The following is an 18,110-nucleotide window of genomic DNA, read 5'->3' as shown; positions in this document are numbered from 1 at the left end:
GAAGCCTTTTACTAAAATTGATTGATAAATAATTATTAAGCAAGCTTTATTTTCAATTCTTTTTTATACCATGTTCCCAAATTCCTTTTTTCTCTATACCTTTTTCAATCATTACCCCTTCTCCATGTGGTTTATCATCTAGCCAATTTCCTTTATAAATCTTATTCTCACTCACAACATACACACCATAACCATTTTTTTAATCATTTTTAAATTGACCTTCATAAACATGTCCTTGGTCTGAAATATCTCTTCCTTTACCTTCCATTTTACCATCTACCCATTCTCCTTCGTATAATCTTCCACTCTCCCACTAATAATACCCTAATATTATATTTAAAATTTTTAATATAAAATACAAATAAATGAAATAATAAACATCAACTATCATTAAACAAGAATTAATTTAAGAAAAAATAAACAAATGATTTTTTGATTAAATGATAAAACAAACTGAATGATTAAATTACCATTTCCATTAAATTAATTATTTTTGAAGTTTCCTTGATAAAAACTTCCGTTCTTCCACATAAAAATTCCCAAGCCTTGTCTCTAGTTATTTAAAAACTAACCTTCATAATAGGCTCCATTATTCCAATTTTTCCTACCTTCTCCTTCTAATCTTCCTTACTTAAACTCACCAATATAATCTTATCCATTTGGATATTTAAGATATCCATTACCATCAAATACTCCATTGAGAAGATCTCCTTCATATCTAATTTACATAAATAATATGCTAATCTTTTAGAAATTAAATAATAATTGAATATACTGTTAGCCATCTTTCAAAATTAATCTTCCTTTCCCTGTCATTTAATCATCTCTCCACTCGCCTTCATAAATACTACCATCTTCGTCATAAAATGTTCCTTTTCCGTGTCTTTTTCCTTTAAGCCACTCCCCTTCATAATATTTTTCACCTTTTACTGATTTCATCAATCCTAATCTTGATTAGTTCTAATTTGTATCTGGTATTTTAACAAAGCCACATTTAGCTTAAATTTCTTTTAATTTATTTTTTTAAACAAAATTTTCTGGCAAACTCTTTTGTGCAACCCAATCTTTTTAAGGCTAGTTAATTTTTATATTTTTTTGATCTGTTTCTACTGGTTTTTGGATCAAATCATATGGAGCAGACTACACAGGTAATTTGCAATGATCAAAATTTTTTTACTATGGAGGCTATCTTATATGTGACTCTTACTTTTCAAGTTGATTTTCAGAAGGAAGATACATTTTAGATCCCTACGGTACAAAGTCTTTATTAGCATCAGAAGGTAATATAATACTCATTTAATTATTTGAGCTCCTCTCTATTTTACTTTTTGAAGGACTATCAAATTATATGTTTTGCAATGAGTCATTTACACTTTAATTATTTCTTTTTTCTGACCTATCTGGAGAAGAGTTTTCATATTAGTTATTAAAATTAGAATGGCTGTTTTCTTATTAATCTTCAATTTAGTTAAGACTCTTAGGAGCTTAATAACCCTAATTTTATTTTTAATTAATAATATTTAAGCAATAATTACACTATCTAAAAGAGTTTAAAGAATATTAAGCAGGAGAATTGTTTAAATTTGTATGAATAATACAGCTATTATTAATAATATTTTTATTTTCTCTTTTTGGACTTTCATAATAAATTGTTGGGCGGAGATAGGGAAATATTTATTTTTTCTTCTTTTTTGATATTAAAGAGTTGGTTTTTTATTTATTTTTTATAGATTTATCATTTAATTCAGGCACAGGTAAAAGAGGAATTAAAGTTGAATTATTTTTTCTATTCTGATTGATAAGAATCAAGGATGTTGTTCTTTATCTTTCTTAAATAACAGGTTAACTTTAGTTATCTTTATTTTACTCATAAATATCTTCTAGCGAATGAGAAAAATGCTTGTTTATTTATTAGCTTCTGGTTTGTTTGACTTAAACACTTTGGTTTTCAATAGGTTATAAAGTCCTAATCTCCTTATCGCCCTGATTTATGCTTGGTAAATTATTGTTATCTATAATAAATTATGCAAAATTTAGTCTCATTTTAGCTAAATCTTGCTTTGAAAATCTGTTTTAAATAGCCATATTTCTCATTAATTGTTTTTTAGTTTTAATTGAAACTGCAGAATATTATTGTTTTTGTTATTTTTTGAGGGGTTACTAAGAATATTAAATATCGTTTTCAATAAATTAATCATTTTAAATTACCTAATATTCTCCATTATGATTTTGATTATGATGATTGTTTTGTCTTTGATACTGAGTATCTTTGCTTGCTTCATTATTATAATGCAAGCTGTTTCCTTTTCTCTATTGAAGTTATCTAGAATAACGAATATACGGATCTTAAGAATCGCTGAACATATCTTATTACCCAAAAGGATAATATCCTTAATTACCATTGTTATTACTATTATAGCTGTTTTAATTACCATTTTGCATTTAAATTGCATACTAATCTAAGCTATCACCATGATGATGATTTTTTTTATCTTGAGATTGATCATGTTACCTAAATAAGACACTCTAAGGTTTAGAATTCAATCCATTATTCATTATATTTTGCATAGATCTTGCTGTACGCTATTATTATTAATTATTATAACTAGCCTGATCTAGATTTCTTTATCTTTCTAAGTCAATGGTATTTTAATTGTCAAGGTCTTATCTAGATTTGTTAATATCTGTAGACATTAAATTTCTTCTGGCATTTCCTATGTTTGGATCATATATATTGTAGCTATTATTCTATCCTTCAATTTCTTTTTATTCTCTCCTGATTGAAGAAGTTCTTATTGAAGGATATGTCTAATCTTTTTCTTTTCTTCTTATATTTAGAATTTCATTTTGATTATCATTCGTATTATTAAAGCTCTCTTTGAAAATCAATGGTATTTACTCCATAATGTTTTTAAAAAAAGCCTCTAATTTGATGTGAACAGTTGTAAAATAGTTATTTATAGATTGTAAGTTTCTGTGACTGATAAAATATTCATCCTCAAGAAGTTCACCGTACTTGTCTCCTCTATAAATTTTTGACATTAAATCTATTGCTTGGTTAGATTGATGACTCCATGGTCTATTAATTATTCTTTGCACCTTAGTTTATAAATCAAATACACTTTATCCTAAAGCCTTTTCATCAATTTAATGATTCATTTAATGAATTTGACCTTAAACTTCTGCGTTTATGTTGCTAAAGACTCCTTAAAGTTGCATATTTGCATAATGAATTTCATCTTTAATTTTTTTATCTATTTTTTACCAATATAGCTAATCTAATTAGCTTTTTTTCCCTTTTTCCTAAAGCTAAATATTAAGCATTAATCCATCTTTTTATACTTTATTTGTGAAATCACTGATCTTTACTAAAGATTAAATGTGCTGATTATGGAAACGAAATTTACAATAAGAGCAGCACAAGCGTTAGTCTGCTGTGCAATTTTCGAACACACAAACATACTAAACTTTATCCAAAAAGTGGTTTGGTATTTCACATCTAATGTCATCACTTAAACTTTATTATAAATTCATCATATCTTGCTTGCTTGCTTCTTGCTTACTTGACTTGATTTTGATTTATATTTAATTAATAATAATAATTATTATTAATTAAAAATTATGAATTTATAACTAATTTGGTAATAATAAAGCAAACTAACTTTAAGCTAATTACCTTATTTATTTATAATCAGTGGCACATGATCACCAAAATTGTGGTTAAAGATAAATTAATTTAGATTTTCACTTTATATATCTTTTACATAAACCATTAAATACTTGCTTACAAGATAAGCCGTATGATAAAGCCAGCCAAACAAATATTTATTATATTTAATTTTGTGTTAAAAATCATAAAAAAATGATTCAAAATCTTGCAAATAATAAATATAAAACAACAAAATAAGTTATTGAACTTAAATATTTAAATTTTTCTCATCAATAATTTTTAAATGAATTTATAAATTCTAATTAAACAACATTACTTTATCTAAACTTAAAAATAAAAAACTACTTACTTTTGATTATGAAAATAATTAATTTTTCTTTTATTTTTAAATTTTAATTTATCATTAATTGAGATGATCATTTTTATCCATTTATTTATTTGAAATAAATCGAATAGCAATTTAAAAAAAAATCTACTTCCCTAAATTATTAATAAATATTTAAAATATATTTTACATATGAAATTATATTTTTTAGAATTGTGTGTATTACAAAATAAAAAAACAATTAAATGTAATACTCAATAAATTTTTAATTTTTTTATTGTAAAAATAAAAATAGTTGAGTCCTTTATTTTTTTGTGAATAATTTAAATAAATTATGTTTGTTGTTTAGAATATTAAAATTCAAATGAGTAAATACATTAAATATTCAAAATAAATATATATGCACATAGATTTTTAAATTTACAGAATGATTCAGCATAGAAGTAATTTAAAATGAATATCTAATTATTTCAAAAAAACTAATGCAACAGTAAGACTTTTGCATAATCATAGAAAATGCTGAGTAGTTTAAATTAATTTAAATACAAATTTTCTTTTGCTTCACTTGCCTTCATTTAATGCGTAGTATTATTGAATGGCTGCATCTACTTGGATGGTTAATTCCTTTTGAACTTCTAATTTAATCTTTCTTCTGTAAATGAAAAGACCTATCAAAAAGACAAAGAAGAGAACTATGCAAACTGTGATGATAACATAATTAAAATTGCTATCATTGCTGCTACTAGTTCCATCTTCTTCTGGGGTTTCAAACTATTCGCAAGCATCAATATTCTTAAGGTTTTCAAAACCTTCACAAATAAATTCCTAAGCACTTTCTTTTAATGTCAAATCACCCTATTTTTTTATAAAAAATTTATTTTTTCCGTTCTCTTCTATATTTTGTAAGAATAGTTTACTCTGTAAGGGGAACCATTAACAAAAAGAGCTGGATAGAACTTTAATCCTTATTCAGTGAATAACTTGTATTCTTATTCTAACAATTTACCTTTTTCTATTTCTGCCACTCTACATTCTTTAATTTCATAGGTAAAACTATCTTTCTTAGCATCAGGCTTTAGTTCTTCTACTCTTTTGAAAGCGGTTTCTTAGCATGAAAGTAATTTTTTGGAATTACCTCCATAGCAATTATTATATTCAGTAAAGTAATCAAAGAAATATTATGGGAATAAGCTTTGGACGCACATTTCAGTAATTGCTAACTACAAAGAATCAACACCACTCAAAGGTCCATTACCATCTTTTTAATTAGAATGAAAATTGATTTTAAAATGAGTAATGAATACTAAATGATATTAAAATATTCAAACTTCAACAAATTTAAAAGAATAAAATAAGCTAATTATTGCTAAAGTAAAATTACCAGGATCAGGATGACAGTACTTACCACCCTAAATACAAAAGCTTTGAGTTGACTAACCATTTCTTTGGTAATTAGCTTAACAATCTTCATTGCAACGGAAAAGAACAAAGTGAGGTTCAAAAACAAGTTTTTCTTATTATACTAAGTATTACAAGAAGCTGGTATGGTTTTATAAGAACTTGTAGCTATCGAGCTCAGCAGGAAGCATCCAATATTGAACTTCACTTTTTTACTTACTGAATGGCTATTAAATATAAATATTTTATCAAGTTATGCTTCAGAAATTGTTTTTATTTTTACCTTATAGAATTTAATTGAAGCTGTAACCATCAAATCTGAATCAAAATGATCCTAACTCATTTCATCTTCAAGTAAACTTTTTATTTTTTAACCGTCTTTTTTTGAAATCATGACAACTGGAATCCTTACCTTTTCACCTATTTAAAAATTTATCATAAATAACTATATAATATTCAAAAATTTGAATAAATGTTCTGCTTATATTCCATATTCTTCTCTAAATAAAATTATGTAAAGCTTCTTTGAAAACATATTTTATTTTTTTAGGTTTTGTTTGTTTAAAGTTGATTTTGTTTTATTCAATCAATTATTAGTAAATGATTAGATAAATAAATATTGTTGCAAACAGAAAAAAAAATGGTGAAAGATTAAATTACCTGAAAGATCGTCACCCATGATAGATTCTGTCACATCTTCATTATCACTATTATCAATAATAATTAACATTTTGCCAGTTTTAGCTGCAAGACTTGCCTTTCTGACAAAGGTGCAATAACCTCTGTCAACTATATAAATTGGAGACCCATAACTTTAAATGTAGGCATCGTTGAATTGTTAGTAAGATTTGCATCCAGATGTATCAAGCTTTACACCATTAGGCTTATCAAACAAATTTGTATTATTGACTTTAACGTATTCATTGCTTGTTTTATTTATTCTATTCATATCAACTTAATCTCCCCAATAAGTGTAGTTTGCTCCAATTTGTATTCTTCCAGTTAGAGTATGTCCATATCTGAATTAACCGAAATTAGCAAGTGATACTTTGAATGCTTTATATACAAAAGACATTTGAATATTTTTTATTAGCTCTCTAACAGAGCAAATTTATTTAATGAAAAATTAGAATAAAAAGCTTTTTTACAAAAAAGCAAAAAACAAATAAAAAATTCATCCATCAATCAATCAATGATCTTAATATATTTTGAAAAATTAAAATATCATCGTGCATTATGGAGAAAAAGTAAGTAAAGGTCAAATATTTTACAATATTTTTGGTTTTTGCTATATACATTCAAATAGGTGTCTTCAGCTTAAATGACTACCAATGACAAAAGGATTAGTAGAATAACCTTTTACATCTTTTTCCTTTTATTTTATTAATTTTTCACTAATAATATTTAATTAGATTATATTTATTATGATTAAATATAGTTAATTAATTTTCATTCTTTTTATTATTTAACAAACTATTTGTTTGTTTTTTGCTTTCTCGCTTAATTAATTATCTGTCTGTCTGTCTTTCTGTATGTATGTGTTTCTGCTGATTAATCTAATTTCTTTTATTTTATCAATTAATTTTACTTAATCTCACGTATCAAATCTACATTCTTTTATAAAAATTTTTTATCCTATTTTTCTTATCATCCTATTCAAAATTTACTAAAATTTGTTTGATAAGGTTTCCTAATGTTCCATTCCAACTAACATTAATTTTTTTCTTTTTATATTTTAAAGCTAGTTTTCTCTTTCTCTCATTCTCATTAATTATTAGATTTTTAATCACCAAATTCACTAAAAAGAGAAGATATTTCCTAATATCTTTTATTTTTTGATAAGTGATCTGCTTATTTAACAAATATTGATAAAAAATTTATTTGGACGATATCAATCGAAAATAATCATTTTTATTAAACATATGCTTTCTCTTATTAAATTAAACTCTTAAATTATTAGCAAATAAATCAATACACACAATCAAAGATACATTGCTAGATTTTACTCATTAAAGGAGAAAATATAATATTTACAAGATGTAAAATTACGCATAAGAAAAGATTAATTTATCAAAAATTGATAAATTTATTAATCTAATATTTCTTTTAATATTAATTAGATCTAATTATTTTTGATAAACTTAATTTCAAAAAACTAAATTTTATTTTTAGAATCATGTTACACATTATGAGTCAAAATTATTCAAATAGAAAAATTTTACTCATAATCCATAAGATAATATCATATATAGATTTAGTATATTTTATAGATCTTTTTTTTAAGTTTTGTTTAAAAAATAATATATTTTATATTAAATTTCAACAAATTTTTAACTTGCTTTCAAAATATAAAATAAAAATTAAGTTTTAAAAAATAAAATATTTTTAATTATAAAGAAATTAACAAATATTTTGTTAATTGGATTTTTAGTTTTTAAATAAAATATAATTAAGGTCTTATAAAAATTTGTCATGCTTTACTACATTTTATTTTAGATTTTGTTAAATTTTAACAGTTTTAAAAATGAAAAATAAATTAAGTTATAAAAATAAAATAGTTTTAATAATAATTAAATTTTTTTTCTATTTCATCAATTATTTTTTATATAAAATGTAATATAATTATTATGGATGGATAAGTTTTATGTATTTAATAAATAAAAGAAATATTTATAGTATTTATTTAGATTAAATAGATGAGAAATCTTATGATATATAAGATTCAAATTTATAAAATAATTTACAACTCAAAATATATTTATTAAATATGAAAATTATTTATTATTATTATTTAGTTTGAAAATTTATTTCATTTGTTTTAACTTTTTTGTTACATTGATAATTTATTTAATTTTTGAAATTGGTTCATTCATTTGTTAACTCATATTAGTAGACCTTGAAATTAATAATCGCATCTGTAAATGGCAATTTTCTTTTCAAATGTATCATCCCATTAAGTTATAATCTGTTAAATAGTCTTTTTTCTATTATTCCATTAAGAGTCATGAGAGTCAAAGTTGAATTTTACATATAGAGCCTCAAGCTAATTACTAAAATTCTCTAAAATAAATAATCTTAACAATTCTAAAGAGCTTTCATCACAATTTAATTTATCAATCCCAAAAGTTCTAGTATTTAAATAATTTATAATATGTATTTTTTTTTATGGATTGAATTATTTTACGCTACGCTAATAGTAATCCATAATACTTTAAGATTAGGAAAATTTTCAAGATACTTAATAAGTTTTTTGTAATCTGAAGTGTTCATAATTCTATTAATTTTATAAGTTTAATATAACTCAATTACACCATTTTTAATTTTAAATACAAGTATTTTGTGTGTATTGCCAATGATTTAATAGAATTAAGGGTTTCTGCATTATTCTTTTCTTCTGAGGCTATATAATCTTTAATCTCATACAAGGTATTGAACTTAATTTATAGTTTTTAAATAAAAATTCATATTTAGAGTGATGACTAAATTTTACATAAAGTTTATGTTCATTTGAATATTAGTTCATATATTCTGAAAATCTTTTTTAAAATTCTTCTTTTTAAATCATCTTTTATTATAATTTCTCATAGAAAATCTTTGTTTATTCTTATTCCTACTTTTTTTTCCTCTCTATTTCTTTTTCAATTTCGCTTTCTCCTTTTGATGTTATGTTGTCTTTGCTAAAAAAAAACATATTGTCTTAAAAATATTAAATTTAAAAATTAGGTAGATGTTTTTATTATTTGTAAATAAATACCTAAATCTTTTTTAAAATACTAATTTAGATTAGTGTTTTTAAAATTAATTTCATATTTTATTATTTAAATGTTAAAATAAATTAGCAGCAATAATCAAATAATATTCAGTTTATTTGTATCACCTTACATTTTTGTTACAAATTTTATTAATAAATATTTTATTTAGTTTGAATAAGTAATTTGTTCATTTTTTAATTTCTTTATAAATATTTTTTTTTTGAAAATGCTCATCGAATTTTAATTATTTATTGATTTTTTTATCTTGCTTTTTATTTTTAATAAAAATATTTTCTAAATTTATAATAAAATTAGTTAAGCTTTTTTATTGTTTAAATTAATATTTAAGGCAATCATTTTTTAATTACTTATTTTTAATTTTTGTTTTTCTTATAATTCACTAATAAACATAGAAAAATAAATTTAAACTATTTACATTTTTTATTTAAAATTTGATTATATTTTTATATAAATTTTATTATAAATTAAATTAATTTTTTGATTATTTTCATTAATAAAATAAAAATTGTTTTTACTAAATATCCTAAATATTGTAACTAAAATGAAGTTTATTTTTTTACTCTTTTAATGAAGTAAGTGAAAAAAATATTGCATTTGTTCTCATTTTCATTTTATTCAACTCATATCCAAATCTATGTCTTCTAAAAATCGAACTTACTTTGATTTTTTTTATTACTTTAAAAAATTTTTAATACATATTTCCAAAAAAAAAGTATTGATTTACTTATTTCATAAAAGAGCTCCTTTACATAATTTTTTCAGGATGACATTACTCAATAAAATTTTTAATATTTTATATTTTCCAGTCTAGATTTAATTAGTTCTTTTTAATAATTAAATAAAAATAAATTCTCAATTAATAAAAATATAATTTTTACAAAAAGATTTGTATATCTTTAATTCAAATCTTTGCTCTATTTCTAATCTAAGTTAGGAGTTTAAGTGTTATTCTTTTAGATATTTGTATTTGATCTTCTTCTAAAGTTTACATTCTCAGCTTTTTTGTTGTCTGCAGTTTTAATACCAGAAATATTTGAAATTTCATTAGAGTAATTTGAATTTGGTGAATTATTTAAAATTAATGTGTTTGACCTAATTTTTGTATTTTACTTATCAATATTAAGAATTTTTACATCATTTTTGGTATTATTTTATAAATTATTTTTATTTTTAGTGCTGCTTGCTTTTAAGTTTTATCCTTATTATTTTGTTTTTTACTAATGCTCATTATTTTTAGGAGTTTCAGTTTATTTTTTTTTTTAGTTCTATGAGCTTTTGAAATTATGAGAAAGAGAATTTGATCTACTTTTAATATTTTACATAATATTTTTAACAGATGAAGGAGTGTCATATATATTATTAATTTATTCCAATAGATTAATTTTTTTAGCTTGATCTTAATTAGATTCATATTAAGAATTCAAAAAATAATTTTAAACTTATTTTTATTCGTTTATTTAATTAAATAATTAAATTTTTTCATTTTTTGCTTATTAATTCTAAGAAATTATTAGTTTCTAAGGATTTATGCTTTACTCAATGTCAATATTTTAGCCAAATCTTATTTCTAAAACATTTTTTTAGTCATTCCTAACAATATCTTTATTTTAGTTTGTATTTTAAATTGAATTTAATTTCTATTTTATTATAAAATTATAATTTAAATTAACAGCTTTTTCTTAAGATTCATTTTTCTAAGGAATAAATTAAAATCCTGTACTTTTAATCATATCTATTTACTTAAGTCCTTCGATTTTAAAATGCTATTAATTTTATTTTCCTTATGAGCAGCTGATTGGAGTTAAACTTTTTTATTAATAAGTTTAATCTTATTTTTATAAATTATAATTGCATATCTGTTACTTCTATTAATTATTATTATATACCTATTGAGAGAGTACTCTTTTTCTATTGGGTTGGCTATTAACAGTACTTTTGCTTTCGTTTACTTTAATATTTTACTCAATTTCAAGTAAATTCTAATTATTTTTTGAATTAACTTCATTTAAATGCTCAATTCGACAAGAGTTGTCTAAGAAATTTACCTTTGTGTTATCACACAAAACTTTACGATGCTTTATCTTTTAAATGTACTAAGAAATATTAGATGAAGTATTTTGCTATTTTTTAACATCATTTTATTACAATTAATTTTTTTCAAAGCCAATTATTAATGGATCTTTTATTAAATGCTAATCTTATTTTATATCTTCAAATTAAAATACATTTTATTAACTTTAATTATTCAATTAATTTGTATTTATTTGTAAAAGTGCCTCGTTTTTAGCATAGTTAATTTTTATTTAAGATTTCTTATTGCTGTGATATTCAATTTATCCACTCGCATCTAGAGTAGATTAAAAAGATTATCCTTTGACAAATTAATTATTTATTTGTTAGTCATTTTTATCTATTAAAAATTAAGAATTTGTACATTTGTTTGAAAGAGATAACTGTTCAAATTGATACTCATTATTTTATGCTTGTTTGTTTGAAGATTATGATTAGCATTCTGATAAGAAGGAAGAGGAATATTATTCTTAAAAATCATTTATTATGTTTTCTTAGCATTCTTACTTTTATTTTTAGTCATCTTCAAACTTTTGATAAAAGTATCCTTGTTTTTTTTATTCCTCTTTTTAGGTATTATCTAAACTTAAATCAAAACTTAAATTAGAAGAAATTGTGACCTTACTATTACAAGAAGATAGTTTATTCTAGCTTTGCTATTCATCTTTAAAATTATTTATATATTATTAATTTACAATAGCTTTCACTTCAAATGATTTATTTGTTTAACTCTCTTAAGCAGTTTATTTTACATCAAGTGCTTTAGCTTATACTTTTTCATTAATATTATTTGCGTTGTTTATAACTGTTAAATATTTTGTATCTTTAACTGATTTTTATACTTTAGTTGCATCTGCTGGTTTTCCAATGCTTTCCTATCCTCTACAAATCTATTAATCTAATTTAATTTCGTTTTTTATATTTAATGAAGTTTAATTTTAATCTTTAGCATTTTTTTTAGTTACTTGCTAAAAATCTAAAGGTTTATAAACTTCCATTACTTATTGCAGCTATTATTTATTTATCTGTTTGATCAGATTAATACGCTTTCTAAACTTTTTTTAGTTTGGAATTTTATCCACTTAAGACTAATCGTTTTTTACTGTCTCCTCTTGGTTAATTTCATTTTTATCTATAATTTCGCTTTTTATTTATGCTGTGTTGTCTTAAGAATCAGAAATTTTCATAATTTTCTTTATATTTTTATGTTTAAAAATTGAATTCTCCTTTATGTTTATTAAATAACATCAAATTACATATAAACTGATTTTAATTTCTTAATAATTTATGCTTACTTTCACAATCTTTGAGATCAAATATTAATGGTTGATATTATTTATTCTTTCAGCAAATAAATAAATATCATTAAAAAATTAATATTTTTCTTAAATAAAATAATAAAATATCTATATCGTTTCTATAAAAAAACTATTCTTCATGAAAAGAAAATAAAATTAACAAACTCTAATAAAATATATTTTTTTAAAATTATTTATTCCTATTTCCCTTAATTTAAAAAGTAAATAAATTTATTTATTTTTTTGTTTAAAAAAATCTAATCTAATTTTATAAATTAATAAAATCATTAGCATAAAATTAAGATATTAAAATATTATAAACATAAGTATAATAAACCATAGAAGCAAAATTTTGATAAAATTAATATTTAAAAGGATATTTTATTACAAATATGCCACATTAATATTTACAGTTAGTTAGTTAATTAGGTTCAAAATTTTTAATATATTTTAAAAGTATTTTTTATTAATTGTTTTTAATTTGTTACTTAAGCAATTTTTTAAAAATAAATTCATATCTTCAAGAGAAATAAATTTCTACGATTTCTGTAATTTATTTATTACAAATTTAGCACAATTAGATATTCTTACTGGTAGAACAGCTTTTACAGCAAACTAAATGCCCACATGGTTTGTATATCATTTATTTATTTTAATCGTTACACAAATCACATTTCATGTCATTAATTTCTTTTACTAATGCCTTTTGTACATTTTTAAGAGAATCTTGCTATTGGTTAATAAGCATTCTTCCAGCTCTTTAAGCTTTTTTAATTTAATTGTAAACGTAGTAAGAGCTTAAGCAAGAGATTACGATAAAAAAATAAAAGTAGAACTTTTTTTCTTTCTATTTAGTTATTAGCCTTCTAATATAATCAGCCTTTTTACCAATGATAGTTAAAGGATTGATCATTTTTAGCTCTTTAGTTTAGAAATTGTAAATAACCTAAAAATAAAAAAATAATTAATTGATTATAAGTTAGTTATCTATCTTTTAAAATAAATATTAAAAATTAATTTAAGAAGTTATGTTTACATCTCCAATAATTGCAAGAGTTCCTCCACTTTTAATGCCTATTTCATGTTCATTAAATCCTATTTCTATTCCTTTAGAAAAGCTGAAGTATTTATCTTTTTAAAAGAGCATTCCTAAAATATTGACAAAAGTAGAAAATTTAGCTTAAAATTTATGTAAAAGGCTGAGTTGTCTATCAGTATATCTTAATGTATAGTGATTAATTGAAGTTTAGCAAATTTTAGGTTCCAAATTTATACAAACTTCTATTTTTTTCTCTAAATCTTTTTCATCAACTAAATTAAATTCTGGGACATACATGCAGACCTAATTCTATTTCTTTTAGTTAGCGAATTTTGTAAAATCAAAAATATTTTTTAGCTCATCATTAGAGTATTTGACTATACAAAAGTTATATCTATAAATGAGATTATTAACATTTTAATCTATTTTAGACTACAATGGTTGTTAACACTGAACAGCTCCTTAAACAATAACCTTTTTAAATAATAATTCATTTTCAGTAAGCTATTAGCTATCTTGACTCGTTTCTTTAACTCTTTATTAAACCAATTTATCAAATTCTTCACTACATTCTGAAGGAGAGTAAAATTTCGATTCTTCCATCCAAGTTACTTTCTTTTACAATTTTTAGATATCATTATAGCACCTAACCGCAGATATGCCAAATCCTAGAGAAATAATGCAAGTAAATACAATACTCTTGTTTAGATGCTAAAATACATTGATGTTTCCCATATTTATTCTATTAATGATTGTATAAAAAACTACTTTTTAAATTATTTGCTTCAAGAATTTTCTGACTAAAAACAATATTTTACAATATTTATTTTAAATTATATTTGATAGCTGTTTAAAATTAGAAAAAACAAACAAATCTGATGTAATAAAATTAAATTGAATATTTATTGATCAATAAGCAAATAAATTTGTGTTTCATTAAATAAAATTTAGAATATATTTTACAAAGGATATAATTTATTTATTCTAATAGAAATTCTTAAATCTTTAAATCCTTTCAACAATTTATCAATTAAATTACATGATTAAAAATAGTATTTTAGATTATTTATCAAAACTAATTTTATAATGAAAATGTTTTATAATAAAATTAAACATTTATAAACAAATAAATTTAAATAATTTTCTTTTCATATTGTAGAGTTTTCTGTTTCGTTTAAAAAATCAAAATCGTTCTCGTTTATAGCTTATCCGCTTTAATCTTCGACTGCCTATAAAAAATTACTGCTGACGCTATTTTCTTGGTCCATTTTTTCTCTTTTATAAAATATTGTTAAAAATAAAATTACATTTTTAAGAAAGTAAAATTAAAAAACTTACTAAAATCCTTTTATGAACTATTTTAGATTTTCGTTTTACTGCGACAAGTACTTAATTTTGTTTTGCATGTCAAGCAATTAAACTGCATGCTAGTTTTAAAGGAACTATATCTCTTCAGTTTACAATTTTTATTGTTGATTATCTTCTTATGCAGCCAATTACTATTTTACTGTTTCATTCTTTTTAAATAAAATTATTTTTAAAAATAGCTTATAAAATTTCTTAATTAATTTTTACTTCTACTTTTAAATTTTGATACTTTTTTATCAACAAATTATATTATTCTTGGAGATTGTTAGGACCTGAATAAATATGTTTGGGTTTTCTTTGTGGGTGTTATTTTTTAAAAACTTGAACAGGACATTGCCCAAACTCCTACACTTGGATTTCCATGGCAGCCTTCTCATAAGGAGATTAATATTTACTCCAGTTTATATTTTATTCATAAGTTAGAGGGTAGAATAAATTATTGGATTTTTTTGCCTGTTCTCCTGTTTGCTTGTATCCAAAAATCAAATCAATCCAATGATGTATGTTCTTACTAACGTAATCTGACTCAATACACAATTTCATTTTTTAAATGAAATCATGAACATTCTTTTTATAAAAAAATAAATTTAATGTGTAAGCAAATAATTAATGAATGAATAAATAAGTACTTCAGCCCAGTTTGGAATAAGTGCATCATCTATAATATCTCCTTCTGGAGAAATACCTAACTCTAGTTTTTCATTATTTACTAAGAAATCTCCATCTGAATAATAGAATTCTGGTATTAATTCTTTAAAATCTGCATCTAGCTTAAGAGTGTTGTCCCAAGTGCTCTCAACTCCCCTAAAAATACGATCTGTTGGACCAAAAACGCCATTTTATAATTTAATAACAAATTCTGGAATTTTTCTAATCAAAAAGTAGACAACTAATCCTGGAGAGCTATAATGTGTTGGATATAAATACCCTTCTGCATTTTTATATTTCTCTCTCAGTATGTCAGTGTAGAAGTCCTTTTTTCATAGAATATTATTGTAATAAAATATTTAGATATTATTTTTTTGCACGATTAAAATTTGTTTTGCTAAATAGAGCCAACTAAATTCTAAATTATTATTATAAAATATTTATTATTTTTATTTACTTTTAGCTTTTGAAGTCTATGTTTATTTAAAGCTCCTACTGGCTTAGATAAATCTCTAAAAAATTCAGGATTATCTAGATCAATTGATTCAGATCTATAATCACCTACTATCCATGGAAAAATTGGATAAGAGCTTATATCATTAAATGATCTATTAGCTATAGTATTTAAATACATTAGATATTCAAAATTAGAAATAGAATTATTTATCCAGAGTTAAGTGATTTAATCTTAGTTATAACCATACTATTATACTTTTGTGCATGCTTCTCCCAAATATGAGAAGACAGTTTATTATGTTTAATTATCATCGAAGACAAGTAATAAGCTTCTCTTTTTGTTATAAAACCATATTTCTATTCCTTAATGCTTCATCAGGTATCTGTATTTCAAAAATCCTTTTACATCTGATAGCTTATATTCAATAATATTAGAATCAATGCTGTTTATAATTGGGCAAAACATCAAACTTGTTCCTATTGAAGTCCAGAACCCATGAATGTTACCTTTTACATTAAAAAAAAATAATTAACCATATTGATAACCAAAAAAAAATAAATAATACCTTCTGGAGTTATTTTCATAGCTTTATGAATAAAGTTTATCTGTTTCCCTTGATTTTTTTTTTATTCTGCAAACTCCTTCATACTTTACTGTACTGAATTTTCTATGATAAAATTAATGTACAAAGTTTCATCTTTTGTCCTTATAAAGCCATCATAAAACTTAAGGAATCTAATAATTTATTCTTTTGTATTTGTTTTGTCAATGCTAAAAATTATGTTGTCTGTATTCTAAAAAATATTTTTGAATAAAAAAATTAGTAACTAAATAAATAAATATAAAACTATCAAAAAATTTACTATTTCTGTGAGGTAAGGAGAAATAGGATTTCTATGAATTACAAAAAGCTTATCATTCTAAATAAAAATTGCATTCATTAAGACATCTTTGAAGTAGTTTTACTATTATTAAATACTTTATGATTCTTTAATGCTATTACTTGATTGTTTTTATTATCTATATAGTCTAGTTACTAATTCTCCCTTTTTTTTCTTTTAAAAAAAACATAATTTGATATTAATCCTTGCAATATTTATCCAAATGCAATAAATTTTTCTAAACTAATTTAAATTTAAACATACATTTTTAAGATCTTAGTTTAAAGGTGATTAAGGTCTAGCCTAATTACTTTATCCTTATAGCTTCTAAATCTCTTTTTCTATTTTACCTTCCTAAGTCATAAAATAAGATATTGCTATTCTAAATATTTCAAATAATATTATATTAGATTACATTTAATTAGCTAGCTGGTAATTATATCTAGAGTAGTGCTTAAAGCTTTTGGCAATTAACACTTTTAATTAATTTAAGGGAAATGTTATGAGAATATTTCATTTTAATAAGAGGCAAATCAATATCAAAAGGTTCAAACACTAGAGACCTGCTACATAAATGAAGCTTTCCTTATACCCTACCATTATAAAATATTAATTTAGTAAACAATTTTTAGAGGTTGAATGTTTTATTCTAAAAATAATTATCATTTAAACAATTTATTTGATCAAATAATATATGAATCAAAGATGATTTTTACTCTTCGGTATTTAAATCAACTATTAAGGAAACGCCCAAAGAAAGTATGTAAAGTTCATTAGATTCCAAGTGAAGTAAATTGAACTACTTCTTTGGCTTTTTTATTGATGATAAACAGTAGAACATTTTTGATAAAAGCTAGTAATTATTAGTTATTTATTTGTTATTTTTCAATAATTAAATGCAAAATTAAACAACATTTAAATTATTCACAATAATACCAATAAATAATAAAGATTTCAAAATTATTTTCGCATATATCTTAATATCAAAAAATCAATCAATTTTTTTTTTTTAAATCTTAGAATTTAAATAATTTTAAATTGGGATAATAAAAAATTTATAATTATTATTATTTTTTTGAAATCGTATTTGTTTAAGATAATAAAAAATATTTTATTTAGAAGTTTTATTAGTATTCAGATTTTATTAAGTCAATATGTTTAACTGAAAAAGCTTATAAATATT

General features: G+C 22.2%; 6 protein-coding genes across 6 annotated transcripts; all 6 read right to left on the bottom strand. All coding sequences in view use genetic code 6, as the record gives it.

Annotated features, from left to right (window-relative positions):
* Positions 1 to 52: 52 nt before the first annotated feature.
* On the bottom strand, positions 53 to 3,576 carry TTHERM_00058629 (MORN motif protein; the record flags this gene model as incomplete). Its single annotated transcript, XM_001470669.2, has 3 exons — positions 776 to 3,576; positions 471 to 718; positions 53 to 324 (listed from the first exon to the last, which is right to left on the bottom strand). Exons 1-3 carry the CDS (start codon positions 3,535 to 3,537, stop codon positions 53 to 55), a joined length of 3,282 nt encoding a protein of 1,093 aa, XP_001470719.2. The 5' UTR covers positions 3,538 to 3,576.
* Positions 3,577 to 4,556: 980 nt separating this feature from the next.
* TTHERM_00058640 (PA domain protein) lies at positions 4,557 to 6,758 on the bottom strand (the record flags this gene model as incomplete). Its single annotated transcript, XM_001007597.3, has 6 exons — positions 4,557 to 4,850; positions 4,913 to 5,253; positions 5,377 to 5,620; positions 5,677 to 5,813; positions 6,054 to 6,449; positions 6,665 to 6,758. 6 exons carry the CDS (start codon positions 6,756 to 6,758, stop codon positions 4,557 to 4,559), a joined length of 1,506 nt encoding a protein of 501 aa, XP_001007597.1.
* Positions 6,759 to 8,274: 1,516 nt separating this feature from the next.
* Positions 8,275 to 9,201, bottom strand: TTHERM_000058639 (hypothetical protein; the record flags this gene model as incomplete). The annotated part of the gene is made up of 4 exons (XM_012795508.1): positions 8,275 to 8,521; positions 8,578 to 8,667; positions 8,724 to 8,827; positions 8,884 to 9,201. The coding sequence occupies 4 exons, from the start codon at positions 9,199 to 9,201 to the stop codon at positions 8,275 to 8,277; spliced, it is 759 nt and encodes a 252-aa protein (XP_012650962.1).
* A 580-nt stretch (positions 9,202 to 9,781) lies between these two features.
* On the bottom strand, positions 9,782 to 12,249 carry TTHERM_00058650 (hypothetical protein; the record flags this gene model as incomplete). Its single annotated transcript, XM_001007598.2, has 3 exons — positions 10,045 to 12,249; positions 9,891 to 9,989; positions 9,782 to 9,841 (listed from the first exon to the last, which is right to left on the bottom strand). The coding sequence occupies exons 1-3, from the start codon at positions 12,232 to 12,234 to the stop codon at positions 9,782 to 9,784; spliced, it is 2,349 nt and encodes a 782-aa protein (XP_001007598.2). The 5' UTR covers positions 12,235 to 12,249.
* An 805-nt stretch (positions 12,250 to 13,054) lies between these two features.
* Positions 13,055 to 14,308, bottom strand: TTHERM_000058649 (zinc finger, C3HC4 type (RING finger) protein; the record flags this gene model as incomplete). Its single annotated transcript, XM_012795509.1, has 2 exons — positions 13,055 to 13,480; positions 13,571 to 14,308. The coding sequence occupies 2 exons, from the start codon at positions 14,306 to 14,308 to the stop codon at positions 13,055 to 13,057; spliced, it is 1,164 nt and encodes a 387-aa protein (XP_012650963.1).
* Positions 14,309 to 14,721: 413 nt separating this feature from the next.
* Positions 14,722 to 17,768, bottom strand: TTHERM_00058660 (beige/BEACH domain protein; the record flags this gene model as incomplete). The annotated part of the gene is made up of 9 exons (XM_001007599.2): positions 14,722 to 14,848; positions 14,912 to 15,090; positions 15,149 to 15,508; positions 15,571 to 15,915; positions 16,047 to 16,552; positions 16,612 to 16,840; positions 16,910 to 17,101; positions 17,192 to 17,281; positions 17,343 to 17,768. 9 exons carry the CDS (start codon positions 17,766 to 17,768, stop codon positions 14,722 to 14,724), a joined length of 2,454 nt encoding a protein of 817 aa, XP_001007599.2.
* Between the last annotated feature and the right edge of the window lie 342 nt (positions 17,769 to 18,110).

This window comes from Tetrahymena thermophila (assembly GCF_000189635.1).
Source record: "Tetrahymena thermophila SB210 genomic scaffold scf_8254811, whole genome shotgun sequence".
In the NCBI taxonomy this organism is placed as follows: Eukaryota; Ciliophora; class Oligohymenophorea; order Hymenostomatida; family Tetrahymenidae; genus Tetrahymena; species Tetrahymena thermophila.
This window is presented reverse-complemented; position numbering and strand designations above follow the sequence as displayed.